Source organism: Microcaecilia unicolor, chromosome 13, assembly GCF_901765095.1.
Source record: "Microcaecilia unicolor chromosome 13, aMicUni1.1, whole genome shotgun sequence".
NCBI classification, from domain to species: Eukaryota; Metazoa; Chordata; class Amphibia; order Gymnophiona; family Siphonopidae; genus Microcaecilia; species Microcaecilia unicolor.
The window spans coordinates 87,448,854-87,476,612 of record NC_044043.1 but is presented as its reverse complement, the minus strand read 5'-3'; the positions used below and the strand labels follow the sequence as shown (position 1 = coordinate 87,476,612).

Sequence of the window (27,759 nt, the reverse complement as noted above, 5' to 3'; positions counted from 1 at the left end):
GGCAAGACAGAGAGCTAGAAAAGGTAAGTAGCCCCCCGCTGGGGGGGGGGGGGGGGGGGGGGGGGGGGGGGGAGGAAGGGTCGGGGCAGCTTGACGATCGCGGAGGATTTGAGGACAGAACAGAAAAATTATAACCATTTACCTTGCATTCCATCCAGCTTTTATGTTCTTTGTACATTAAATTAAATCTGCGAAATATTTTTTTCCCTGCATTGTTCTTCACTATTATACATTTATGTTGCAAAAAAAAGGTATTTACAGAAGTTTGCATTTTATACCAATTAACGTTGATCGAGCGATTTTAATTTGCTGGTACTGAAGTAAAAAAAAAAAAAAAAACGTTTCCAAAATAAAATAAAAAAAAAAAGAGTATCTGAGCACAGTTTACCTTCAGGTTCAGATTGTGAAATCCAGCGGCTCCTTTAAGAGTCTCTCCGGGGTGGCCGACTCCAAAGGGGGTGGGGCGCGGTGACGTCACAGCCCGCCTTGGTTGGCCTTTCATAAAAGAAAGGCTGCAGCCCCGGGACTCTCGGAGCGCTGGTGTTGCGGCGCGTGCGGGTTCCGAGGTGATATGGCTGCTCTGAGCTGAGCGAGGAGGAGGGAAAGCAAAGAAAGAAAGGGCTTCTGATGCTACTATGAGCTGACTTGCACAGGGTCTGCTGCACACACAGGTAAGAAGAACCCCAGCCCCGATCAAGCCTCCTCTGGGATTTATTCTTCAGCAGCGGCCGCAAAGCAGAATGATGAGCCGGACCCTGATCCACTATGTTTACGAAGGGTGACACTGACAACAGGGCTTCTCAGTTTTGGTTTTAATTGTTTTTCCCTTCGCCAGATGATTATCATCAGTGTCTCTTCTGCATTCTCACCCCCCCACCCCATGCACACATTTGTTAGCGTGCCGTCGCTTCGCCATTTATACAATTCCCAAGACACGGATCCGTTCTCAATCTTCTGCCATTACATCCCGGTCCGTTTCCTAAGAGCACCTCAATGCTGGGAATATCCAGCCTCCTTGGGCTACTATGTACGTTTCGGTATTCTCCCTGGACGTCTATCATCTTTAGTAACACGTTATAAGAATTCGATCAATGCTAAGTGGGCCCTGGGGATTATTCAAATAACAACCATTTCTTTCTGCGTAACTGTAAGTCTGCGCAGCGAAATGCGAGGTAAAAAAACAACAAACTGCGCCTCCAATCGCTCGTGGCTACCGATATGAAATGTGCGTTTGGCCGAGATGCTCTTATTCTATAAAGCCGGAAACATCTTTAAAGATAAGATGGGATCAGATCAGTCTTAATAACGCTCGACAGTGTGCAAGAAAAATGGTTAAAAACCTTTAAGACTTAAACGTACGTTGTCAAGACTTTTCCGATCTAATGCTTTTTTTTTTTTTTAATTATTTTTTCATTCTGATAGAGGTTCTTTAAATACTGCAATAAGTGTAGAGAAACTATATAGAATGTCAATTATATGGAGTTTTGGAACCAATATCTTATCATGCTGATGGAATAACACGTTGATATGGGAGACTGCTGGCGTTCATTTCACAATCTGTTTTGTGCCTGCTATCCTAATTAATGCATGTTAAGAAAGACTATCCTATGATTTCATCATTCATAGGAACACTTGTTTGCGAGTTGCTAAAAGCCCTAATTGGTGTTTAACTATAAGCTGGGGTATATAATGATACTATAGCTTTAAGGAGGTGTGTTGCTGACTGTAGGTGCACCTGTAACACAGGTAGGACAAGAATGGTTGCCAGGCAGCTGTCAGGGGTGAAGAAAGGTGAGGCTGGAATTTTTTAAGCCTTTTTTTTTTCACTCAGTACTAAGAACTCTGTTAATTTTAACCTCTACATAAACTGAGAAGGATGACGTTATTTAGAAAGTATGTGTTGCTTGTAAATGTTCTGGGTGATGTGGTCTTTCTGGGTCCAGGCCTTGGTTATAGTGAAAAAATATAAAACTTTTTGCCCTCTGATCGTTCCATGTAAGGCTGCTTGTACAGCCTGTTATTTCTGGTGTTAAGGCTTTATTTCTCGGACTGCTCTACCAGATTTAAGGAGGAGAGTCTGGTTAGTTGGAAAACCTGAGATTTTCTATTCTGTAAACTTTGAGTCTGACTTGCGTTTCAGCTTTCCAAGCTCTATAAAGGGAAGGGAAGGGATCTTGTAGCATGAATTGTGTATGCCAGCCTTAATCTAGTCGGACTGTAATGCAGTAGATTCGGGTCTGGGCTCAAAGACAGAATTGGCAGGCTTCTGGCCTCTTGTCCATCTGTTCCTAAAATTCCTTTTCTTCCCTCACTCTCCCCAGTGGAAATATAGCGCATCATTGCTATACAAAGAAATCGGGCATGATCCGCTTTGGACTAGATTCAGTCTTGAGTAGAGTGATGTGGTATCCGTGTTATTCCACCTTTAAAGGTAATTAGATTCAATAAATCACGCAGAAAAATCGGTGCGGAAAACAATTTGTGTTGAGTGCTATTCTATAAAGGATATCCACACTTTATAGAATATTGCCTGATCTGTACCTAACTTAAGGCACCTGCTGAAAACCAGATGTAAACGCCAGTACCTGAATTGGGCTCAGATTTGCACGTATTCTGTAAGAAATATGTGTAATTCATAACAATGCCCCCAAAATGCCCACTAAACACGGCCCCTTTAAAAGTATGCGCTACCGGAGTTACGCACACATCATGATAGAATATGATGTGCAGGTAACTCTCCCAATTAAGTCCAGTATTGGCACACACTGATTGGCTCATCAATTAAGTTGTGCGCACAAATCGGCTAGATGCCCTGATTTGCGCATTCGACTTTAGTCACCATGTATAGACTCTGGGGGTTTGTGTCTGACCAAAGTTTGTAACGCATTAAAGCAAAGTAATACGATGAAATTTCACTGGAACTTGAGAAATGGTGCCTGGCCATGAGACAGCTGAATTGCAGGTGCCCTTTGCCCCATCTTTGCACTAATGCTGCCTGTGCTAAAGCTGGAAATGAATTGCTCTTTTGCACGTTAGCATGCACTGTTGGGTTCGGTTTATCGCTGGAAGTCCTGGGCAAACAGCTGCTGTAATCTGTATTCTGCTGTTGTGGGAGTACACAGAATGAGGCGTCTTGCAGATTTCAGATCCCAGACTGTGCAGTTTCATCCCACAGGGGTGATGTTCAGAAAGCTTAACAGAGTGTAGCAAAACCTTGGTTGCGAACAGTGTCTGCTCTGTTCTTCAAAGCTGTCGAGTATTGAAGTCTTCCGGTCTTCTCTTAAGGTGAAGAAACACACTACATAGGATGTGGGTGTATGTAACGTGACACAGAAATGAACACCTGGCTGTGTGCTGGTTCCGGTTTGAGCTTTTGCATTTAATACCGCTCACAAGCATCTAGTTTGAGCGGTGCTTGTACTGGCCCTGGAAAATTTCTTGCACATCCATTTATCCTACTACATTCCTAATACTGAGCGTATGTCAATTAACAAGTGTAACAATGTTTACATCCTTAAATGGTCTTGTATTTAGTATAAAATCTGGTGAAATTCTGTGGTTTGTCTGTGGCAGCGTACTGGAACCGGGGGGGGGGGGGGGGGTGTAGCATTGGGTTCGTTTTAATTGTACTGCAGAGTTATCTCCTTCCCCTCCCTCATCAAATACGGTCCCTTCTATTTCTATCCACCTACCTGGAAAAACACACTTTCCTTCCTTCATCCCACTCCCCACCCCCTTCAGCCCATGATAGACTTCTCTCAATACTGAGATCAGTGCTTACCTACTGCTTCTCCTGCATGAAAGTCCCGAGAGGAGGAAATAATCAGCATGTAAAACATTGCTAATCAATTTCCCCCTGCACAAGGTGGAGGAGATCTGAGGGGGGAGAGAGAGAGAGAGCTTGTAAATTTATGGTAACAGTTCTGCTCTGTTGTAGCTGTTTTTCCTACCAATGACTGCCTGGTAAAAAACAAGATCTAACAGCATAAATAAGGAGTCCACAGTACAGGAAGACAAGTAAACCAGAAAAAAAACACCTTTGTGCTTTTTTTTTTTCCTGGTACACTAGTGTGCTCTGGTATATACTAGGTATGCCTGAAGCAGTCCTATCCTGTTCATCTTAGCATCAGGTCATCTTCAACAGTCTTGGTATAGCCACTTTTTAGTTTTCTACTGCCTAAATAAGTCAAATGCCAAATACCATCTCCGAGCCTCAGTGTAGGAAGATTTATTTTTGTCTAATTGAGGGTTAGAGAACAGAATTCTGAATTCCGGTCCTGAGGTCGGAAGAGACTTTACCGTCTATTTTTTTTTTCTCCGGGCTTTTTAACGGAAAAACAAAGCTGTGTAATGTGCTGTCAGTGGCTTTACCCTTGTTATACACTTCATGCATTAAAAATACTGATTAGGAAACAGTTCACAAGAGTATCTTTAATGCACGAGAGCTAACTCTCTAGCTTTCTGAAGCTGAGGATTTAGCAGGGTCAGATGTACTAAGTATTTTATCCATAGACACAAAATGAGAACTCCTTCAGTCATGCAGTGAAAGTGTGATTATTATTTATTTATTACGTTTGTATCCCACATTTTCCCACCTATTTGTAGGCTCAATGAGGCTTACATAGTACCGGAGAGGTGTTTGCAGACTCCGGTGTTAACAAATACAAAGTGATGTGGTCAGGTAAGGTTCATGTGGTAAGACCACATATAGGAATCGTACAACGGAAGAGTTGTGTAATATCCATTACGAACTTTAGTGTTGGTTGTGTAGCGGAGATCAGGCATTTATGTTGGATCGGTAGGGTATGCCTTTTTAAACAGGTGAGTTTTTAGTGATTTCCTGACGTGTAAGTGGCCGTCCGTAGTTTGGTTACTGTACCTGTCCCTAATATGAAGGCGTTCCGTGAGTCTTCTGTGAGCTTTTTCTTTAGACACTGTGTTTTGGTTTGGTTTTCTGCGTATCGCCCTCCCCTAGGAAACATGACTGAGAAAACTGGCGGACGATTTCTACAGGATGCCTGAGAACTAATTAAGAATGAGGAATGATTTCGTGGATTTTTTTTTTTTTCCCCCGCCGCTCTAACCAGGAACTGGAATAATTCATTTGATAGCTGTGTGGCCGGTAAAGCTTTCTCTTGCTACCTTAAATATTAGGAGCCAGAAATACGAAGTTGCAAAACAAGATGAGGAAATTGACATCCTGCTGTCAAAAGAGGGAAGCTGGGCAGAACTGATGAGTAGCAGAGTAGAAATGCGCCCCACCCCCTTCAAATTAGTCATCAGATTCGTTAATAATATGTCGGCAAACAGGTTACAAGTTATTCTTTTTGTTGTAGTAAGTTGGGACATCTTCGACTGGATTTTTATTGCCTGCATGGTATGATGAGAATGAGAATGTTTGTTTGTGTTGTGAGGCTTTTGTTCTAGTGGAAGATCGGTTTTATAAGGCTGGGGAAGGATGTGCAAGTGTCCATCCTTTATGCATTTGTGGTCGTATCGTGACGGTTGCACTTAAGAACATAAGTATCGCCACACTGGGAAAGACCAAAAGTCCATCGAGCCCAGCATCCTGTTTCCAACAGTGGCCAATCCAGGTCACAAATACCTGGCAAGATCCTGCTTATCCCAGAAATAGTGGATTTACCCCAAGTCCATTTAATAAAGGTCTATGGACTTTTCCTTTAGGAAGCCGTCCAAACCTTTTTTTTAAAACTCCGCTAAGCTAACCGCCTTTACCACATTCTCTGGCAACGAATTCCAGAGTTTAATTACACGTTGAGCAAAGAGAGATTTTCTCCGATTCGTTTTAAATTTACTACATTGTAGCTTCATCGCATGCCCCCTAGTCCTAGTATTTTTGGAAAGCGTAAACAGACGCTTCACATCTACCCATTCAACTCCACACATTATTTTATAGACCTTCTGACAGCTGTTTGCCCATATTATGAGGCCAGCAAGGCATCCGTGCTGCCTCATTCGAATCACAGAAGACAGGAATTCCAGATGGAACCATGTGGATCTGAAAGGAATGTTGGGAAGCCCAAGAGTCCCTTTGGTTACGCATGGATCCTAAGATCCTTAGTGGTTGTATTGAACCTTTGCAGCAATTCAGTTAGCAAAAGAGCTGTACTTGTAGGTTGCAATGCCTCGTTTTTTTAGTCGACCAAGTAAAAAGTGTCACAACCTACAAAGATTCAAATGTCTTCTAGGGCCTGTCCAACCGCTAGAATGCTGGTCTAATCTAAAGTCTTTGCACAGTGGAGCCATCTCAACAAAAGGCAAGGATTTAGCGCCCCCCCCCCCCCCCCCAGGGCTACATTATGACTTTCATGGGCCTTAGATACTTTTGCCTTCGGCCCCCCCCCCCTCCCTCATTGGCATTAATATATGATTGAGCTTTTAATTTGAATTATATGCATATTGTATTGTTATTGTGTATTTCCAAGGCCGAAAGACAAGGCATGAAGTTAAACAACTTTTCAACTTATTTTTTTTATTTCTGATTTAAAAACAATTTTTTAAAGAATTTTCATGGGCCCTAGGCGCTGTACCTATCAAGCCTAATGGATCCAAGTCTGTCCAGGGCCCCGCTTCCACACCTCCAATTATTGGTCAGTAAATGGACCCAGAGGCTCCCTGCTGGAAACAATCTCTTTGCCCTAACAGGATGCATCCCTGATACTCTCTCCAGAAGAACCAATGAACGATTCATAGGCATGACACCATTATTTTCGAATGTAACTTTGTCACCACTTTTCTGGCTGTTGGAAACCTGTGTTTCAAGTGGCTACACATCGGGAAGCGCTGGAGTGTACCCCCACACATGCTGCAAGCTTTTTCTTCAATGAATTTCTTGTGTCAAAAGGTGATTACTACTGTGTGTCCCTGCAACCAGATACAAGACAAGGCTACTCCTTTATGCTCAGAGTTTAATTTTTCAGATTGTCTTGTAATGTGTCTTGAGCATTTGCTTCCCTTTCTCTCATGCAGTCGTTAAAGGGTAATGTAATTTAAGTGGCTTATAACGCTCCCTTTGGTACAACAGGGGCCAGATTCAGCAAATGACACCCCAGCGCCATTAAGATCTGTGCTAAGTGCCAATTTTATGAAGTCACTTAGCGCTAAGCAAATAGAGAATGACACGGGGACAAAGTTTGTCCCCGCCCCATCACCGCAGGTTCTCTCCCCATCCTCACCCCGTCCCCATGGGCCGCTGTTTAACACTAGAGTCAGGTCGGAAACTTGCAGCGGAACTCAGGGGATTTGAAATGTTCCACAATCCGAGAATGCTCTTGCAAACCAGTTTTCACCTATCTGTAGGTAGGATAAAAGGGGACCTTTAAAGTCCTCTCTAGCAAGGTCTGTTCAGCTGACAGAGTGTAAGGACATAAAATTCGTAAGGCCCATCTGCTGTACCTGATCTCATTTCTGGTGGCATCGTATGGCCCCACTTATTTGGTGTTTCCCTTCACTTCACTCCTATGGATCTTCTGTACCTATCCTAAGCATCCATTACTGTTTGAGCCTCTCCTGTATTTCCTGGAGGGCTCTGAAGTTTCCCCAGTATTGTTTCAGAGATAAGATCGTTTGAATTATGGATGCAGCAGTGGAAGAATGGAACCAAAGGATCATACTGTAACTTGCTCAACCTATGGACCAGGTGAGGCACTGGCCCAGGGCGCCAAATCCCTTTCCAGTCTACCTTCAAACTCTTAAAGGGATAGATGCTGGACTGGGATTTTGCTAACCTTTATCACCAGTGCCCTCAGCCACTGTCTCAGCTGGTCCAGCCAGTTTGGGGGGGGGGGGGGGGGAGAGACAAGAGAGGGGAAGAGATGCTAGATCACAGGCGGTGGGAGGAAGAGGACAGGTACAAATCAAGGTAGGGTCTACACAAAAAGTAGCACATATGAGTTTATCTTGTTGGGCAGACTGGATGGACCGTGCAGGTCTTTTTCTGCCGTCATCTACTGTGTTACTATGTAGATTGAGGGTGAGGGGCACCACAGTCTCTTCCCTGTTGCTCAACACCGACAGACTAATTCTCTGGTGGATTTCAAACGTGTATGCCTTTTAATTATCAATATAAATATTGGTATGGCAAAATTAGCCATTTTTCTAGCTTCCTTCCCAAAGAAAAGCACCTATTGCTGTGGCCTGGAACTTAAATCTGAGGCTCCATGAGGGACTTGATACAGATTAAAAACAAAGTCCTCCAGCTGATGACTGGCTGAGTTTGGATTTTCACATGGGTAGAGCCTTCCTTGTTGCACCCCTGTAAAGCACCCTATTTTCCTCAGAAGTGCTGTTCTCCGCAGTGAAATTGGCCTTCTCTGCTATCCCTTGTACCAGCTTCTGCGACGGCTTTGGAACTAAATGCAGTCCTCAAAAACCAAAAAAACAATGTGCGATTATTTGTCAAATTCGCTTTTTTTTTTTTTTTTTTTTTTTTTCCCCCCCCCTCTGAAAGCAAGGAGAAAGTTCTGCTTCAGTTCTTCATAACATACCCATTCACCCGGCCCCGCTAAGATCTCCAGGCCATTCACCACCTCCCATACAAAGGCTTCTTGTTTAGTTGGAAGTCGACTTCCTCTAGGGAGGGAGGGATAATTTCACTGTTTTTATTTTTTAAAATCTTATTAAGGGCAGGTGTATTTAACAATGGAGAGAAACAAAGGGCCAAAGCCTGTCTTCACTGTACCCCTTGAAGGCGACAGTGTAAATATTTCACTCATTGACATGAAAGCTCGAAATTCCAGAGGGATTTTCGAGCAGCCCCCCCCCCCCCCCCCCCCCCCCCCTCCCACCGGTTACACAATCGCCCTGCTGAAAGCTGAGATTCAAACAGCCTGGTTAGTCTGACACATTGTAATTACTAGCAAATCTGCTGGAGGCTGGTGCAGGTGTGGGAGGCCGAGCTTCCCTGCAGCACCCAGGGATGTGTCAAATTTTTTGTTGCCTCTATGATCAGTGTAAACACTTAGGGGCACTTTTAGTAAGCTATGACAAAAAGTGGCCTTAGTCCTTGCGCAGGGTTTTTTTCCCCACATGAAAAAGGCCTTTTTTCTGCCTTTTTTTTTTTTTTACCGCAGCCGTAAGCTGCCCGGTTTTTCTGTTTTTCATATTAGCAGCCTTGAGCTTCTGTTGCCATTAGCGTTGCAGCCATTATATAAAATTAACCGCACAAGCACTCATTTTGTAGGTGATAAGGGCTCACGCGGTAATCCTGCGCTAGCCAGTTAGCGAGCAGTTTAAAACTAGCTGATCTGATTAGCACAAGATTGCCCACTTTCCGCTCCCCTCTGAAAACATGAAACATTTTTTAGCGTTGGCGCATGCTAAAACGGTACTTAACGCAGGGCGCCTGAGCACATCCTGCGGTACGCCATTTTCAGCCGTAATAGATGTGTATCAGCACCTAATGCAGATTTGTAAAAGAGCCTCTTAGCCATCTATTTACAGAATTTGTACCGGGCACATTGTCTTTATAATCTTGCCAGGCCTCATGAAAGTGTGCGTCCATAAATGGTAGGCTCTGCTTTTTCAGAATGAGGAGGCCTTTTAAAGCCTTTATCTAGGGCCTCGTTCGGTTTTCTGTGAAGTAGTTGGTGTACAGGGGTCGTAACCTGTTCTTCAGCTTTCGACTAAGACTTTAAAATGTTTGAATCTCTCTGGAAGAGCTTTATCCTGTCCACTGATTTGGTGCTCATTATAAGGGCCTTGAAAATGGCTTAGGCCATTGGAGAAATTTGGTTCTTGAATTTTTGTATCTTTCTTTGAGTATTTCTCCATGTTCCGGGCGACGTTTCCTTTTTTTTTTTTTTGAGCTCATCACGGGAATAAACGCCAGCTTTGAGCTCTGTGGCAGAACTTTGGCTTCATGGGAGGTGAGGAGACCCTGTAGGACGTTGCTCTGAACCCCTTACCTCCATGGGACCTGCAATTTGTCTTAAGATTTGCTTGAACTGAAATTAAGTGGGTCTGGAAGTGGTTCATCATGTACTTAAAGGTTTGTCCAACCCATGGGCCAGAATCCGGCCCACCAAGTGTCTTTTTCTGGCCCTCAGAAGCTTGGCAGTTTTTGTGGTGCTTACAGCAGGATTCCTGCTTCCCCGCCGTGCCTCGGCTCTCTGTGAGCTTGAGCCACGCAGTGCTGGAAGTTCAGGTTGGTCTTCTGTTTTAAGTCTCACAAGACTTGAAACCATGAAGTCAACCCAAACTTCCAGCCCCATGCAACTCAAGCTTGCGGAGAGCCATGTTGCAGTGGGGAAGCAGGAATCCCGCTGTTTCTTCTGCAACTGAAGCCAGGTAAGGGGAAAGAGACTAGGTAAACACTGGGGTGGGGGTGGGGGAGTACATGAGAAAGAGAGAGACTGGGTGAAGGTTGTGGAAGGGACAATACACTGTCGTAATTTGCCACTATTTAACGAAACACGTGGCAAAATATGATGGTGTGTGTTTGTCTCTCCGAATGTTAGAAAATAAAATGTAGCCCTCGACAGGAAAAGGTTGGTCTATAGCATATCTACAACTTTTCCTTTTTATTTAAGTTCTTAGCGTTACACGGTGTAACTTGGGTTTTCATTTCTTCTCTATGTGGAGTCCCGTAAAGTTTGATGTAGTCCCGCGAGGGCATTCAATAACAAAGGACAACCCCAGGAGTTGAAAACTGACAGCACAGATAAGCCTTGAACTTCAGCTAATGGGTCCTTATTGAAATATGATTGATGAATTAATGCACCGCGTTAGGCTTTGTTTATCAAGTAGGGTTTTTTTTTTTTTTATAATGAAGCCCCTACATCTTTTTTCTGTAGTTTACTGTGTATTTTACCTGGAATGTTAGATAATAACAAATTTTCTTTCAAAACTCTCAGTATAATCCTTAAAATGCTACCCATCGTCGGCTTGCCCAGTTCATCAAAAAATTCATGGATGAATATAAACGTTCGGGGATGTTTGTGTCGTGTACGTACTGCCACCCAGTGCTGTGCTTAGTTGGATACTGATTGCGGCGTTCTTGCACGTGAGGCTGCTGGAAGGATTTTGCATAAAAACAAAATTTGCCTTCTATTTTCATAGGAGCCCTTTTACCAAAAAGCAGCCGTAGCATTCCTTTAGGCGGGTCCTTCCCATGCACTCAAGCCATATTTGCCACTATGGGGGTAAAATGGCCGAATTTCCTATTTTTAAAAAAATATTAATGGCTAACTTTTCCACTAGGGGAAAAAACAAACAAGGGTGGAAGAACGCCAAATCCAATGAGACCAGTCCAAATGACACAGTAGTAAGAGCACCAAAATAAAGTTTATTGGGACCCTACACGGTCCGTGTTTCGACTCAAAAAGCCTTCATCAGGGGGTCAACGGCTTGACGTATACCGATTGGCCGCTTAATCTCTCAGATCAAGGAGCACGTAAACAGCATGGTGCATCCAGCAATACACAATGTGAAGGTAAACGAGCTCTTACTACTGTGTCGTTTGGACTGGTCTCGTTGGATTTGGCGTTCTTCCACCCTTGTTTGTTTTTTTTTCCTCTTGGTTTGCTTGTGGAAGTATTGGACCTCTTTTTTTGTTTAACTTTGCCACCAGTGCTTGGCCATTAAAGCAGATTAGCAGGTGAGCCCTTACCGTCGAACATTGCGTAGGTGGTAAAGATTCACACACTAATCAGTTGGCGTAGAACACACCCACTCTCCTCCCCAGACACTCCCTGCATCAAAAAATAAATTTTTGGTTTTTAGCAGATGGGTAGCACGCGCACTTCCTGAAATTACCGCCGGATGCCTCGGCGCTCAGCATTTGCGGCCTGCAGCTTCGTACAAGGGCCCTTCGTGCATACTAAAACGTTGTGTTGTCATTGTGCATTTGACGTGCAAAACCATAATAAAATTCCATCAGTCTTAAATGAAAGCACGGTCAAGCTTTAGTCAGTGGCTCGGTTATCTTAATTTCTTATCAGACCGGATGGGGTTCTGAGAACACAATGTCCCTCTCCTTTGGGGTGCTTCACTAGACACTGAGTAGGCATACGTAGGCATCTTGAAACTTGGGTTCCTCAAAGTAGTCGGGGAAGTCGGCAAAAGAGAATTTTGTGGCTCTTTGACTGAGCTGCATTGGACACTAAGGAAAGGGAATGGGTCTTGATATACCTACCGCCTTTCTGAGGTTTTTGCAACTACATTCAAAGCGGTTTACATATATTCAGGTACTTATTTTGTACCAGGGGCAATGGAGGGTTAAGTGACTTGCCCAGAGTCACAAGGAGCTGCAGTGGGAATGGAACCCAGTTCCCCAGGATCAAAGTCCACTACAGTAGCCACTAGGCTACTTCTCTCAAGGGCATCTGACTCTGCACAAATGGCTTAACGCAGATACACTGAAGCAGGTTTACCCCCATCTGCACATGCTAAGCACATGGTATTTATGTTGTTGTAGTTTTTGGAGGAGGAGGCATGTCAGGGGCGGAGAATGGGCATGGATGCGCTAATCAGATAGCGCACTGATATTACCGCTACTCTAACTGGTTAGCAGAATCATAATGCAGCAGCCCTAGTGCATCCTAAATGTAGAACAAGTCTTTAGACTGGGGACCTTTTTACCAAACGGCGGAAGAAAGTGGCTGTAGCACGCCCTTACACAGCAATTAGTGCAGGGCAGACCCACTCTGTGCCCTGTGCTAAAACAATTAAAAATATAGCGAGTGTACTTTGCAGAATGATCACGGGACGCCATTTTTTTGCTGCATTAAGCAGGCATTAGTGTTTACCCCGCAGCTTTGTAAAAAGGCCCTTAAAATGAAAGCCTTCTGAATACTAAACCACGAGCAGTCTACTACTACTATTCAGCATTTCTATAGCGCTACAAGGCGTACAAGTCTCTGTTTCAGTTGGTGGATGGCATACGTCTAATGGCTTAACTTCTGATATGCCAATCAAGATTCAAAAATCGTATTAGGGAATGAACCACTGTACAGGTTGAATTGAAAAATCAGATGAAAGCAGGGTTCTAATTAAGTATGGCACATGTGTGTATATGGAGGGAAAAAGCCTCAAGCAAACTCCTATTGTACTATAGCAAATAGTTTAGTCGGAGTTGGACTAAAAAAAACCTCCAGGTGTTTAATATCAATGATTAAGTAGCAAAAAGCTTTCAAACTTAGCTTTAGTAATCTTTAGTGATCTTGGTCTCAGTGCCTTTCTGTAAACATTGGCTGTGATCTACGGCGGCCAGCGTTTCGAATTCCTTCTGCGTCAGGATCATAGACCAAGTGCTCTCCGCTCAATCTTGCCGGCAAGATATATATATATAGTACAATAGGAGTTTGCTCGAGGCTTTTTCCTCCAATATACACACATGTGCCATACTTAATTAGAACCCTGCTTTCATTAACTTCTGATATGCACCATTCACACAGATTTTCCTAGTACAGATCTCGAGCTGGTCTGGAGGAAACGGGCTTCTTTTTTAGGTAAACTAAATTCTGGGGCTTTTCCTAAAATGCAATAATTAACAGTTCAACACAGAGGCTTTGCCCAAATTACAATGTGCTAAGCGAGGGTGTGCCCAGCATCTGCCCATGCAGTTAATACAGAATAATCTACCACTCATTGACAGATGATGCAGATGTACTCAGTGTCATCTGTTGACCTGTAGATCACTTAACTTCAAGTGACTATTATGAATTAACGACAAGGTGCAGTTGCTGTCCATTCCACGATACGCACGTTGGGGTAAATTCAAGAAGGTGTGCCAAAAATGTGGGCACATAGGGTCGGATTCAGTAAATGGTGCTGAAAAGTAGACACTGGGGAAAAATCCGTGCTCGGCGCTATTCTGTAAAGCAGCTGCAGTTTTTATAGAATAGCACTTAACGTGGATTCCTGCACGCAGCTTGGTCGTGAGGATTTACACTAACTGAAACCTGGAGTAAACCTTACTTGAACAGAGAAAAATGTAAACGGATAAAGACCTCCCACGTCCATCTTGTTTCGATAATACGGGTTTCCCCGCCCCTTCACGGGGACGTCTGCGAGGATGTCCTCAGAAAAACTTCAGGGCGTCCCTTTCGATTATGCCCCTCTGTATGACCTGTCCAGTCTGTCCATCCATGCCATCTGTTCTCCTTATCACTCCCTTAGAGATTCTATGTACTTGTCCCAAGCTTTCTTGAATTCCGATACTGCTTTCGTCTTGAACACTTCCACCAGGAGACCGTTCCACAAATTCACCACCGTTCCTCTCCTTATGCTCCCAAGTAACCTTCTAGCTTTCACTGTCGCGTTTTCTACTTATTTGGCCACCTTAAGATCGTCACATATTATCCCACCCAAGTCCCGCTCCTCCTTCATGCACAAACGTTCTTCGACCCCCTAAACCGTAACGTTCCCTCAGGTTTTTGCAGCTCAAATGCATGACCCTGCATTTTTTAGCATTAAATCTAAGCTGACAAATTCCAGACCATTCCTAACAGCTTCAGCAATCTTGCTTACAAAAATGTTAAAAAGAACCGAACCTTACAGCACATCACTGATCACATCCTTTTCCTCAGAATGCGCTCCATTTACCACTACCCTCTGTCGCCTTCCACTCACCAAGTTCCTAACCCAGTCAGTCACTTTAGGGCCCATACCGAGGGCACTCAGTTTATTAGTCGTCAACGCGGGGTTGGGGTCCCCCGCCAGCTGAAACAATATTTTAAAAAGCCGGCAGGAGGCAGCGGACCTCGGGGGTAGGTGACGGCGGTAGGCAAGGGAGGGAGGGAGGGTTAACGGCGGTAGGGGGGTCCGGGGCGAAATCTGCGGGGGCCCAGGCCCCTGTGGCCCCACGCAGATACACCCCTGCTTTAGTCCACTGAATGGCTTCCAGGTTTAGCAAGGTTAGACTTAAATGTGTGTCTGACTGCGTGTGCTGGACTCTTTCACATAATTACACGTAAACCTCTGTCCAGAAACCACGCCCAATGGCTGCAATGTGAAATTAGATGAAGGCACATTTCTATTATAGCTTTTTAAGGTTTTTCAACAGTGCTAGTTACATGCCATAATCGTTCCATGTCACACAAAAACACCATTGGCTTAAAATAGATAAAGACCACGTTGCTGTTTTGCTTCAGCATTTTCCCCCACGCACAATAATTTTCTGGGTTTCCTTGCCATGATTTCATCTTTTCCATTGCTCCATACGCTACTTATATATGTTTACTGTGGGTGGTACAGCTGGAAGCGTATATCGTACTCCTTTATAAAACCAAAGGGTCAGCAAAAGAGAGTTGATCTCGCTGCCAAGGTGCTGCCTTCGTAGGGATAGTACAGCCTGGATCCTTTGGGGGAGGCAGGATAGGGATGGGGAATGCTAAAAATGTCTTAAATTTTGGTTTTCTGCTAAGCCAGGAGCCCGTGAGAAGCTCCTTCCTGGTTAGATCACGCTGACCGGTCTTAGAGCAGAGTTTCAGCGGCACTTAACCGGAGAGTTGCTGAATTATCTGCTCTGCTCCTGCTAATGCCGGCACGGACCGGTCAAGGGTCAATCGGGGTGGACCCAGAGGTTATCCAGGCACTGCCAAGTATTCGGTGCCATCCCCGGATAGTTATCCAAGCAACTAGAAACACCAGGAAAAGCCGAATAACTATCAGGGCAAGTTAGGACAGGTACCAGTGCCACGATAACCTCTGGTGGCCCCCGCAAGACCTTGCGTATTCAGTGTCCTTGTTCAGATTAAATTTAGCCCGTGGCAGTTAGCACCTTAAATCGCTGACCACCACTGGCCCTATTTGTATAAGAATACAAAGGACTGTTGCACAGTGACTGACTCCTCTCCCCGGGGGTGGGGGGGGGGGGGGCTGTGAACACTGTCTGTGCTCCATCCCGAGTTGATTTGGGGAGCAAAACACCCAACCGTGGATTTGAGCGTAAGCGTGATGCATTTGCCACTGTGTTGCTGCTCCTCTTTGACACGGCTGAATAACCTAATAGGATTTCTAAGTGATTTTGGATCTGCTGGATTCTGTGATGTTGATAATTCCCTCTCTTGATCCTACAGGAATGACAGCTGCTAGGACGTTGTGAGCATCAACGGAACGTTTGAAAAGCTCAAGATACCGAGGCACAATGTCAACGGCAGGACTTGCTGCTCAGGACATCCGGGTCCCCCTAAAGAACGAGATCCATTTTTTGAATGGGCAAAGCATAATGAATCCGAAAGAATACTGGGCCAGCACCAGCGGGTTTGAAAAGTAAGTTTACTGTGAATGGAACATGAGCGCCCCCTGCCTGTGTGTCTGTGTGCGGCAGTTTGTCAAGTGTGCTCAAATTGCATTATCTCTTTCATGTAACGGGGCAGGAGGATCGTCTCTTTGTATGTTGTTTGCACCGGACATCACTGTTAACGCGCTTGGAATTGAAAAGCCGATTAAAGTTTTAGTTGCATTTTTGGAGCTGGACTTGAAAAGTTCTGGATTACAGAGATAATAATAACAAAGAAATAGAAATATCCTCCCTGGCCAGACTCGCTGACCCAGATTGAATTCGATTCAGTATTTGTACCCGCGCTTGTATAGAATAGCAACTTGATGCCTAACTTAAGTCATTTGCATGTCGCCTGCATGTATGTAAATTAGGTGTGGATCGGGTGTATTCTATAAAAATGCACGTAATTCATAGGAACGCCCCCCCCCCCCCAAAAAAAAAGAATACGCATCCTAGGATCTGTGCGCAGATCGTTACAGCATGCAATCTGTGCATAAATCCCAATTAAGGCCAATTAACACCAAGAATGGGCAGACTGGATGGACCGTGCAGGTCTTTTTCTGCCGTCATCATCTACTATGTTACTATGTAATTAGCCAATCCATGCCAATAACTGGCTTCTAATGGCCAATCTGATCGATTTAAGTTGTGCACGCAGATCGGCAATGTGAACTCATTTGCATGTGCAACTTTACTCACCGTATACAGAATCCTGGGATTAATGGGTATTGTTTGCTAAATATACAACATCAGGCACATTGTGGAAAAGTGATCTTTCAATCGGTGACTCAGGAGCTTCTCTCCCCAGGGCTGTAGTTACGTGCAGCCAGACAGGGTGCAAAGGAAACTGAGGTGCCAAAATTGCGTCCCATCTGTTGGCTACCCATGCCTGCACGACACAAGGGGAGGGGGGGGGGGGAATGCACCAGGAGTACTTGGGGTCATGCCACACAGGATGCGTTTCCAGCTTGAGACACTCCTGTTTCTCTCACCCTGACTTGTCAAGTGCAGCTAATGTTTAAAATTCTAGCGTTTGAACGTGGCTTTTTTTGCCCTGAAGAAAACAGAGATTTAGCTTTTCGTTGAGCCAGCATACAAATTATTCAGAGATGCAGACCTTGCCCAGCCACACCCCATGGCTCAAGGCCCTTCCCCTCCCCCCTCCTTATGTCTAGTATCTCCTCTTTCTTTCTCCCAGAAGGCCTAGGACCTACGTCACTCTTTATAGCATTTAACCATAACTGCTGCTGCTGCATCTCCCACCAAGTCTGCCCAGGCTTGCAGTTCTGAACTTCCTGTTTTTGGAGGGGGGTGGTGCACAGCATACGTAAGCCATGGTTGGCGCTCAGGGCCCCACACTGGCCGGACTGACGCCGCTTTAGTGACACTGATGCTTGTCCCCAAATTGTGCTTCCCTAGGTGGATTTGTAGGCCACCTAGTGGATGGTCCAGCTCTGTACAAATGATGATTGTCCCATAGGCTGTGTCAGCGGTCCTCCACGGACATAAAGAACCTGGTTTCTTGAGATTTATCTTAGGTGATAACAGCAGCAAATACCCTAGTCGTGTGCGCATCCGACCAAATTTTGTTTCTCAAAACCTGATTCTGCTTGGGGTTTTTTTTTTTCTTCACTCAGTCGGTCAGCTCAGATCTGGGGAGCAGAGTATTATTTTAATGTAGGAGCTGATAAGAGAGTTACCCAGGGGGAGGCAAAAAGTTTTTTCATGGATCTGTATATTCAGTTTTTTCAACCCAAGCCTATCTGTAAGTTTGACTTGTTTCAGGGGCAGCAGGAACCTTCTGACCCCCCCCCCCCCCCCCCACTCCCAAGCTTTCTACTTACTGATACTGTGTTGGGCAAAATATTGATTGGACCTTGGCCCCAGTGGTGCAGTCTGTTCCTTTGCCTGTGCCGTACAGTGACTGACTTGGTGATGGGAACGGAAGGTTGTCACATATATATTGTTGAAATGTGTTTTTCTATCATTCATCTGCTGTAAGTCATTCTGACCATTTGTGGTAAGGCCTAGGACTAGGGGGCATGCGATGAAGCTACAATGTAGTAAATTTAAAACGAATCGGAGAAAATATTTCTTCACTCAACGTGTAATTAAAACTCTGGAATTTGTTGCCGGAGAATGTGGTAATGGTGGTTAGCTTAGCGGAGTTTAAAAAAGGTTTGGACAGCTTCCTAAAGGAAAAATCCATAGACCGTTATTAAATGGGGGAAATCCACTATTTCTGGGGTAAGCAGTATAAAATGTTTTGTACATTTGGGGGATCTCGCCGGACATTTGTGACCTGGATCGGCCACTGCTGGAAACAGGATGCTGGGCTCGATGGACCTTTGGTCTTTCCCAGTATGGCAATACTTATGTACTTATGTAATCATTAGCATTAAAACACAGCAACAAGAATGGAAGTCATTGGATGCAGGCTTCACATTGGGACCAAATCTGTAGATACTTAATTGCTAAAACCTGCACCATGAAGAAATGAAGAGGCAGACTTAAAATATAATCCTGTTAAACTATAACTTTTCGACATCTAAATAAAAATGAGGCAACAGTCATTTAGACAACCTGCATCAGCTTGACTTCTGAAACAGTAAATTTAATGGAGGCCCTGGGGCGTCCATGACATTGCCGGGATGTGAGCACACACCCTGGGACATCCTTAACTAAAAATAATGGAAGAGGAATGTCACCTGTAGCAGTGACAAACTCCAGTCCATGTGAGAACAAAATGTCCCTTGGTGGTTTCACAGGTTCTGTTTTTGCAAGCACTTGAAAATATATTTATGTTGAGGGGAGGGGACAATGCCTTGAAACCTGGCCCCTTTGCTCCAGAGTTCAAAAGGAAACTTCAATTATAGGGCCTGTGATTTAAGCAGCCAGGAGAAGCTCCTGGCCATTTTAAATCACCCACCTGGGGCTAACCAGACATATTCAGCAGTCTAAACTGGATAGTGCCACTAACCTTGTCCATTTAGCACCCAAACCAGCTATTATGGGGGTGTTCCAGTGGCGGAATCAGCACTTTGCCAGTTAAGTGCCCAGTGACGATCGTAGGTCGGCTGCCACCCGGGGCAGATCGCGGATGCGCACCCCCCCCCCCCCCCCCCCCCCCCCCCCAGGGTGCATTTTTAGCTGCTGGGAGCAGCCGCTCAGCTCTTGGCTCCGCTGGCTCCCTGCTCCGTCTGCACCGGAACAGGAAGTAACCTGTTCCAGGGCAGAGGGAGCAGGGAACCAGCGGAGCAGACAGGCGCTCGGCTGCTCTCTGCACCCCCCCAGCAGCGTGCATCCAGGGCGGACCACCGCCCCGCCCTTGGTACGCCACTGTAAGTGCCAGTACTTGGCAAGGTAACTGCCTGCATAGTACTAAATAAAATACAGTTCTGTCCTTTATGCGGTTCATCATAGCTGGTGAAGAGCTGAATATTTGCACTTAACTGTCCCATTTACCCCAAATTCATTGCTGGAACCCAGACGTGTCCCGGCGTTGAATTTCCAGGGATAACGCTGGTGATGGTCAGCAAAACACTGATCTCCGTCAGCTGAAGATCGAGCCCATAATTATTTTTCCTCTAAAACTTGCCGAGTTTAAAATATACCTGCTGATATTTGTACCTGCTGTGCATGAATGTTGTGAAAATGTTTTAAATGTGGAAATAAGAGTACACTTGGTTTTGCACCAGCCAGGTCCAAAACGTTTTGCAGTGAGAAGGGAGGGCAGCTTTCAGACAGGCACGTTACATAAATGGCTTTTTAAGTTCTACTGCAGAATGCTGATCCAGCTGGAATATTGCCGTCCAGGAGCCCTGTCTAACTACAAAGCCCTGTCTTAACTACAAGCCACCACTAGAGGTTTAACGGATGGTTCACTAGTATCTTTATTCCTATCAGGCCTTAGTGACGCAGTGTAAAACTGTGTAATTCAGACAGCGTTGACACATTTTGTGTTGCTTGACGTTTCATGGGGAAAGTCTTAAACTGGAACTTTTGCCACAGATATAGTTCACAGTTGTAGTCTGGTGGTACAGGTGTCTGATGGATCGTTCAGGTCTTTATCTGCCCTCATTTACTATGTTACTATATCATGTGCGGACATGTGTGTGGATCATTTTCAGACCTCCCCTCCCCTTTTGGGGGGTTGTTTCTTCAGTCTGCCTTGGCAGATGGAAGGATGCTGCTGTTAACACAGAATGGGCTGCCAAGAGGGGGGCAGGGAGGGCAAGATTCCCCAGCCCTGGCCTCCAAGGGGGGACCCAGTGCCGGCATGGTTTCAAGGGAGCAGAAGCTTCTTCCTGCCTGCTTGCTTCCGGGTCTGTAGCTTTGCTCCTGTGTGCCAGGACCCGGATGATTGCATTAACATGAAAACCCGGGCCCCAAGGGAGGAGCAGACACAGGAAGGGCGGGGGCGGCAGCCTGCGTGTGGGGGTGGGTGCAGCGGCAGCCCAGGTGGGGGGGGGGGGGATTGCAGTCCTGCCCCGGGCCCAGCTGTGTCTCTCAGCGGTCCACAGAAACACACGTCCATTGTAGGATACTGTACTTCAAGCATGAGATTATAATCTGTTGATAAAAACCTAAAATACAAATGGAAATTAACTGAGGAACTTGTTCTGTCTTGCAGCACCTACTTTGACATGGACCCTATAGCAATGGCATACAATCTGAAGTCAGCTGAACCACAGCATTTATCCATCGGTAAGTATCTGCCTCAGCTTCGTGGAGCTGAATTTGAACCGTAACAGCCCTCCGCTTTCTGGAACTTTAGAAGTATTAATTTTCACGTGATAAGAAAAGAGGGTGTAAAGATTCAATGGAATTGCATTCAATTTGATTAATTCATGAGTAGCTTCCAGCAAATATATTTGAAGGACTGCACTGCAAACTGAAGTGCTCTGAATGTCCTGGTCTGGAGAGACATCCTTTAAAGGAGAAAGGGGGCGATTTAGTATCCAGCCTCTACATCTTTGGTCTTTAACTACCAAACCTAAGCCACATTTGCACCAATGAAAGGCTTAAAACGGTCAGTCCCCAGAGCTATGCAGGCCATGTAATGTTTCTTTCATTCAAAATATCCTTCTGAAAACAGGTGTCTGCCTTGTTATCTATCCAAAACCTCCTTTCCATTAGAGTTCCTGGCTCTGTATTTTTTTTATTCTTCAGGAAAGCGTAAATGGAGAAAAATGCACAGTTTCTGAAGCTATGCTGACCTCTAGTGGGAAGCTTTTGTATTTTTTTACTTCATTTTTTGTGGCCGTCTGTTTTCCATTTTGCAGATTTTGGCATCAGCACCGTGACAACATTTTAAAGCATTTGAATGTTACCTGGTTTTTGACTCAGTAATGAAAACATAAGGACTGATTTGGGACTTTTCAAAAGAGAAATAGGATTGTTAAGATCAATATAGCGTCCAAAAAGACTTTATTGAAGATACCGTATATGAGACAAGTGCTCGACACAGGCCGTAGAACGCCAGGAAGTCAGTGACTAGTCTGCTAGCAAGGCTTTTTTTTTCCAGCCTTGCTAGCAGACTAGTCACTGATTTCCTGGCGTTATACAGAATATGCCAGGGGCGTATCTGTAATGGGGCCACAGGGGCCAGGGCCCCCATACAGACAGCCCTCGCAACACCCCCTCCCCCCCAACCTGACGTCACCTACATTTGCTGGTGGGGGACCCCAACCCCCGCCAGCCGAAGCCATCGTCCTTCGTTCGTTTGTTCTTTCTGAGTCTGGCTTGTCTCTGACATCCTGCACGTACACAACGTGCAGGACGTCAGAGTCAGAGTCAGACTCAGAAAGAAGAAAACAAGCGAACAAAGGACGACGGCTTCAGCTGGCGGGGGTTGGGGTCCCCCGCCAGCACAGGTAAGCGACAGCGAGCGGGAAGTCGAGAGGGTCATCGGGCGGGCGATAGTTGTTGGAGGTAGTTGGGGCGGGGGTGGCGGCGGGGGGGGGGGGTCACTGGGGGGGGGGGCTAAAATGTGCACCCTCACCTCGGCTCTGGACCCCCCCTACCGGTGAAGTCCAGATACGTCCCTGGGATATGCTATTTTGTGCTGCTCATGCTGGTTTCGTATGAAGAAAATGCTTATCTCCTTGCTCTGATAATTGGATACCCCTGACGCAGCCCTATTGTTGGGCAAAACACGGCCTGTGTCGGGCATTTGTCTCGTATACGGTATCTTCAATAAAGTCTTTTTGGATGCTATATTGATCTGCTGGTTTGTCTTCCACGTTGGATTTTGCAGATTGTTTGCCTTGTTGTTTAATAGGGCAAGAATGACACAGAATTTAAATGAGATTCTTTTATCTAGTGCTTTTGACTAATGGAATCCAGTGAATATGAGGCTATTAGCGAAAACTTACCAAAATGCCCTTTCGAGCTTTATGTAAGTCTCTACTTGTAGATGTAATCAATAGAAATAAAACAAAATAAAACATGAAAAAGAAAATAAGATACCTTTTTTTATTGGACATAAAACTTAGTACATTTCTTGATTAGCTTTCGAAGGTTGCCCTTCGTCAGATCGGAAATAAGCAAATGTTGGTAGATGACAGTATATGTAAGTGAAACATCAAAGCATTTCAGTGACAATCTAACAGGGTGGGGAGGAGGTGGATGGGTGAGACAGGAGAGTGTAAATTGTACTGCTTTGTTTGTCACTCTCCTGTCTCCATGCATATCCCCCTGTCTCACCCATCCACCTCCACCCTGTTAGATTGTCACTGAAATGCTTTGATGTCTCGCTTATATATACTGTCATCTACCAAGATTTGCTTATTTCCGATCTGACGAAGAAGGGCAACCTTCAAAAGCTTATCAAGAAATGTACTAAGTTATTGTCCAATAAAAAAGGTATCTTATTTTCTTTTTCATGTTTTATTTTGTTTTATTTCTATTGATTACCTTTAAAAGTGGACTAACACGGCTACCACACCTCTCTACTTGTAGATGAAATGCCACAAAACCAGAGGCTGCGAATAACATTTTATGTATAAATTTATCCATCCAAGTCTGAAACCATTTTAATGTCCATTAAGGTAATCCGTAATTGTACGTAATTTGAAGCTTTGAATGCATTTTTCTATTTTATACAACAATTTCAACCCTGTTTTTTTTTCTGGCTATTTTTATAGGGCGCATTTCACAGCCACTCCTTATGAGCAGCTATTGCTGTATGGAAAATTCTATGAAGATTCCACCAAAGAAACCAAGTCCATTAAATCTAACAGTGCCGACGGAAGAACATTTTCCAGTGCTCGACGAAGGAGATCAGGTCGTCCCGTCGTTTAAGAAACTTTCTGTGAACGGGATCACCAGTTCTGAAAAGACTCCTCCCCTCACCCCGATAAAAAGTGGACCTTCACAATTCCATGTTGTCCCTTGCAATGATCGCGGCTTAAGGCCACTTCCGCCACTGCCAATTTCTGAAGACTTGCCAGATGACTTGGACAGTGAGGTCGAATTTTTGACCAGCTCAGATACTGACTTACTACTGCAGGACTCCAAGTCTTTAGCTTTTAAATATGGTGTTCCAAGTCGAAGGAGCTTTAGAGGTTGCGGACAAATTAACTATGCCTATGTGGATGCTGTGACTGGAGCCAAACCAGTGGATAATTCAACCCCTAACCAAAATGGACCTGTACAAGAGGCAAAACCTCAAAAAGCAGAACAACCACATCGGAGACTTAGAAGATCCCACTCGGGGCCTGCTGGATCATACAATAAGCCAACTATAAAGATATCAAACCATTTAAACAGGGCATCTCCTAATTCTGATGAAGAAAAACCTGAGGTTCCACCCAGGGTGCCCATACCGCCTAGACCAGTCAAACCTGATTATCGAAGGTGGTCTGCTGAAGTCACTTCTAGCATATACAGTGACGAGGACAGACCTCCAAAACTGCCCCCAAGAGAACCTCTGTCAAGAAGCAACTCTCGCACCCCAAGCCCTAAGAGTTTGCCCTCATACCTCAACGGGGTCATGCCTCCTACGCAAAGCTTTGCTCCAGATCCCAAATATGTTAGCAACAAGGGCTTACAAAGACAACTGAGTGAAGGGTCTGCCAATAAAATCCCTTGCATTTTGCCCATCATAGAGAACGGGAAGAAGGCTAGTTCGACGCACTATTACCTTCTGCCCGAGAGGCCCCCATACCTGGACAGATATGAAAAATACTTCACAGAAGCCAGTGTAGAAACAAAAGAAGCCGGTGCTGAAACAAAAGTGCAGTCGTGTTCCACTGACTGCACCGTAGCTTCAGCATCTACCAAGCTGGACTCGAAGCCTAAAACAGACATGGTTAACCATGTTAAGCGCAAACATTTGTCCTATGTGGTTTCTCCATAGACTTTGGACATGATTTTGGCAAAGGTCCTGTTGGAGGTAGACGTTCTTTTGAAACGTGTTACGAAGCGTTGAGGTTGCAAATGTCAAGAGTGGAACATGAAACTTAAAAGATCTCCTAGAAAGAAGCGTTGCCATCCACCTCTTGGAGAAAAGTGAGAACATGGGTGGTGTCTTCATGCAGGACTTCTTCAGAAGTAGGCGTTTTGAGCCTAACAATGTGCAGAGAAGGGAAGAGACTGAAGAGTAGGAATGACCTTCCACGATGGTGAGAAGTGGTAAAGAGATCCCCATCCATGCTTTGCAGTCGACTTTCTGTCCTTTTTTGGTCTTGACTTTTGTGCAGTCAGATCTTCAAAGGAAAGACAGGGCCAGTTGCCAGAGTGCTGATTGTGCCTGGAAGCCCATAAAGATTGGAAGGAAATAGCAGTATTTTTTTTTTAATGTTAATCTCATCTGACCTGTCCAAGAGCATACGCTTGAGAAGCCCTTAAATTATGGCTTTTGGTGGGTTAAATCTTTCTGTCATTCATAAATGGCAGTTGGTTATAGTCCGTGGAATGGGGTGGGCCACTGGGGTCATGTTTCTACCAATGTTATGCCCAACAGAGAATCTTCAATTAGAGTTTGTGGGCCCCTCCAACTAAAAAGGTGTTCTTCTTCCCCTGCAAATGTTAATTTTACCCTAAAGTGTGCCATACTGTGGGCATTTGAATGCTCCATATCAAAGGGATAAAGAAAACAGTTGGAGGTAGCACATTGGTTTCCATGGGAGGTCGATATGATTCTCAGCTTGTTCTAACTGCATCCAGATTAGGGGTGGAGGTGTTTTTCTTTCTTTTCAGCCATTCACGCTGCTGCCATTACATACTCTTTCCTTACACGGACCAAAGGAAAATTCAAATGAAGAAATTTAGTGTTTTTTTTTTTTTTTTAAATCTTGCACAGAAAAGCATCTATCTTTGGGTGCCAATAGACAGGCAGGCTTTGGCTCCATGGGCTGAACAAGGCCAGCAGGTCCTGTGTGTTTTCATTTTCTGTTTTTTTTTGTTTTGTTTTGTTTTAATTTATTATTAAAACCACCACCACCCCTTGCCCTTGGCATACAGTACAACATAAAGGGCGCACGCAGTATCAAGGTTTGCTCTGGACACTGTTGTCTCCTGTTCTTAGCTGCTTTCAGTTCATTTATGTAGGCTTGGAGGAAAGCGAGGCCCGTGTGCGGCCTGGTTCCCTAGGAAGCTGTAACCCCGGCAGTGGAGGTGCCAGTGTTGGTTCGAGGCAGGTGCGGTACTAGAAGGTTCTTCTCATAACACAGTGATAAGAAACAATACTGTTTACAGTTTATAAAGTTGCTAGATATATAGTTTTAATTTAAGTTACCATATTTGTTTTAGTACAGACTAAATGAAGGCAAAATGTTATGCTGTAGGATTATGCACTGACATTTAATGCATTGTGTACAGTATTTGATGTTAAAATGATTATTTTGTTCATTTTTGTTAATTGTGTGCTATGTCTTTTGAACTTAATAAAGATTTAAATATACTTATTTATGAAACAGGCGTAATAACTCTCCTTGCTTTATTGGCTTACATGCAATTTGTCATGAACTGTCGGGGATAATTCTATACTATAATATTTTATATATTTATTATAAGACTTATATTTCATATTATCCAATGTTCTAAGCCTTCCAGCACTTGTATCCCATTTATATCAACTGTGGAATCAAAGCAGGTAACAGAAAACCAGCTCCCGAAAGGTCATTGACTTACCATTAAGACAAAAGCCAGAACATAGAAGTAATGAAAATCACTAGTTAAAATTATAAAATCTGCTAAAAGGGAAGGTTTTCAAAACTTTTTGAAAACGAAAATAATTAAGATAAGGATCTATCATATTCCAAAATTTGCTACATAGCAAAAGGAGCTATTGTGAAAACGTCTAAGGTTAGGCCCGGGGATGCTGCGCATGAAGTGCAAATTGTGTCTCAGCAATTACACTCGTAAATGCCGTTAGAGGAGTCTAGCGTAAGTCTGCAGCCACGCACCTGATTTTGGGCATGAGCAAAGGCTGCTGTACGTGTTAGCGCCTAACTCGTTTATTGGTACCCGCTATCATTGAAAAGCAAATCATAGCGGTTTACAAATAAAAAAAATTAAGAAAGGAGCTCCATTATAATAAAAGTAAAATCATCCATACATCATCAAACACTAACGTACAATAACCATATTTATATTAACTAACTAAAAAATAAAACCAAATAATAGTTACATAAAGCATTCAACCTCTGGTCTCTGGCGGCTTTTCAACCGTGCCATTAACTTCTAGTATTCTGTAACCTGTGTGTGCCCCCTGACCCATCCATGCCCCTCCTAGGTGTCCTCACCTCCTTGCAGTTGTACACTTTGGATTTTGTGCGACCAATTTGTAGAATACCGATTTAAGGGCAGTTACATGCATAAAAGCAAATTAGTGCCAATTAGCAGCTAATTAAGCAATTGTTACGCATGTAATGACGCTATTCTATAGCTTGTGCATGCAACTTTGAATGCTAAGCGTAAAATTGTATGCGCAAGATTATAGGATTAGAGGGCCACTGTCTAAAGGGTTAATGTGTCAGGAACTTAACCGAGCAGATTAAGGCAGATGCCTTGTTTTAGAGTTGGGTAGGGCAACACTGGTGATGGTGAATTTGCTCAGGGTCGCAATCGCTTTAGGGAGGCTTGAACTCGTGGCCCAGGATCTCTCCCAGGAAATGGTCACACTCTTTCAATGAAGACGGCCTGAAACCCTGACTGGCTACCCAGGGGTGGGCAACCAGGATCCTCAAGGGCCACAACCCAGTTGAGTTTTCAAGATTTCCACCATGACTATGTATGAGATTGATTCGCACGTACTGCATCTGTTGTATGAAAATAGATCTCATGCAGAATCGTGGTGGAACTCTTGAAAACCTGACTGGGTTGTGGCCCTCAAGGACTGTGGTTACCCACCCCTGGGCTAGGAGGTAATCCCAGAATGGTTTATGAAACACTGTTCCAGTCCGTGTCCTGCATTCAGAGCCCTGGTGAATTCCTGAATGGGATCTTTAGATTTAACTTTCTTCTACTACTACTTATCATTTCTATAGCGCTACTGGACATACGCA

General features: G+C 44.5%; 1 protein-coding gene across 2 annotated transcripts; it reads left to right on the top strand.

The window, feature by feature from the left end:
* Positions 1 to 26,089, top strand: ERRFI1 (ERBB receptor feedback inhibitor 1). Of its 2 annotated transcripts, none has more exons than XM_030185984.1 (4): positions 1 to 23; positions 16,041 to 16,233; positions 20,880 to 20,953; positions 23,395 to 26,089. In XM_030185984.1, the coding sequence occupies exons 2-4, from the start codon at positions 16,109 to 16,111 to the stop codon at positions 24,606 to 24,608; spliced, it is 1,413 nt and encodes a 470-aa protein (XP_030041844.1). In that variant the 5' UTR covers positions 1 to 23; positions 16,041 to 16,108; the 3' UTR covers positions 24,609 to 26,089. The 2 variants fall into 2 exon arrangements, with proteins under 2 accessions (XP_030041844.1, XP_030041843.1); XM_030185983.1 differs by lacking the exon at positions 1 to 23 and adding an exon at positions 521 to 671.
* Positions 26,090 to 27,759: the final 1,670 nt, after the last annotated feature.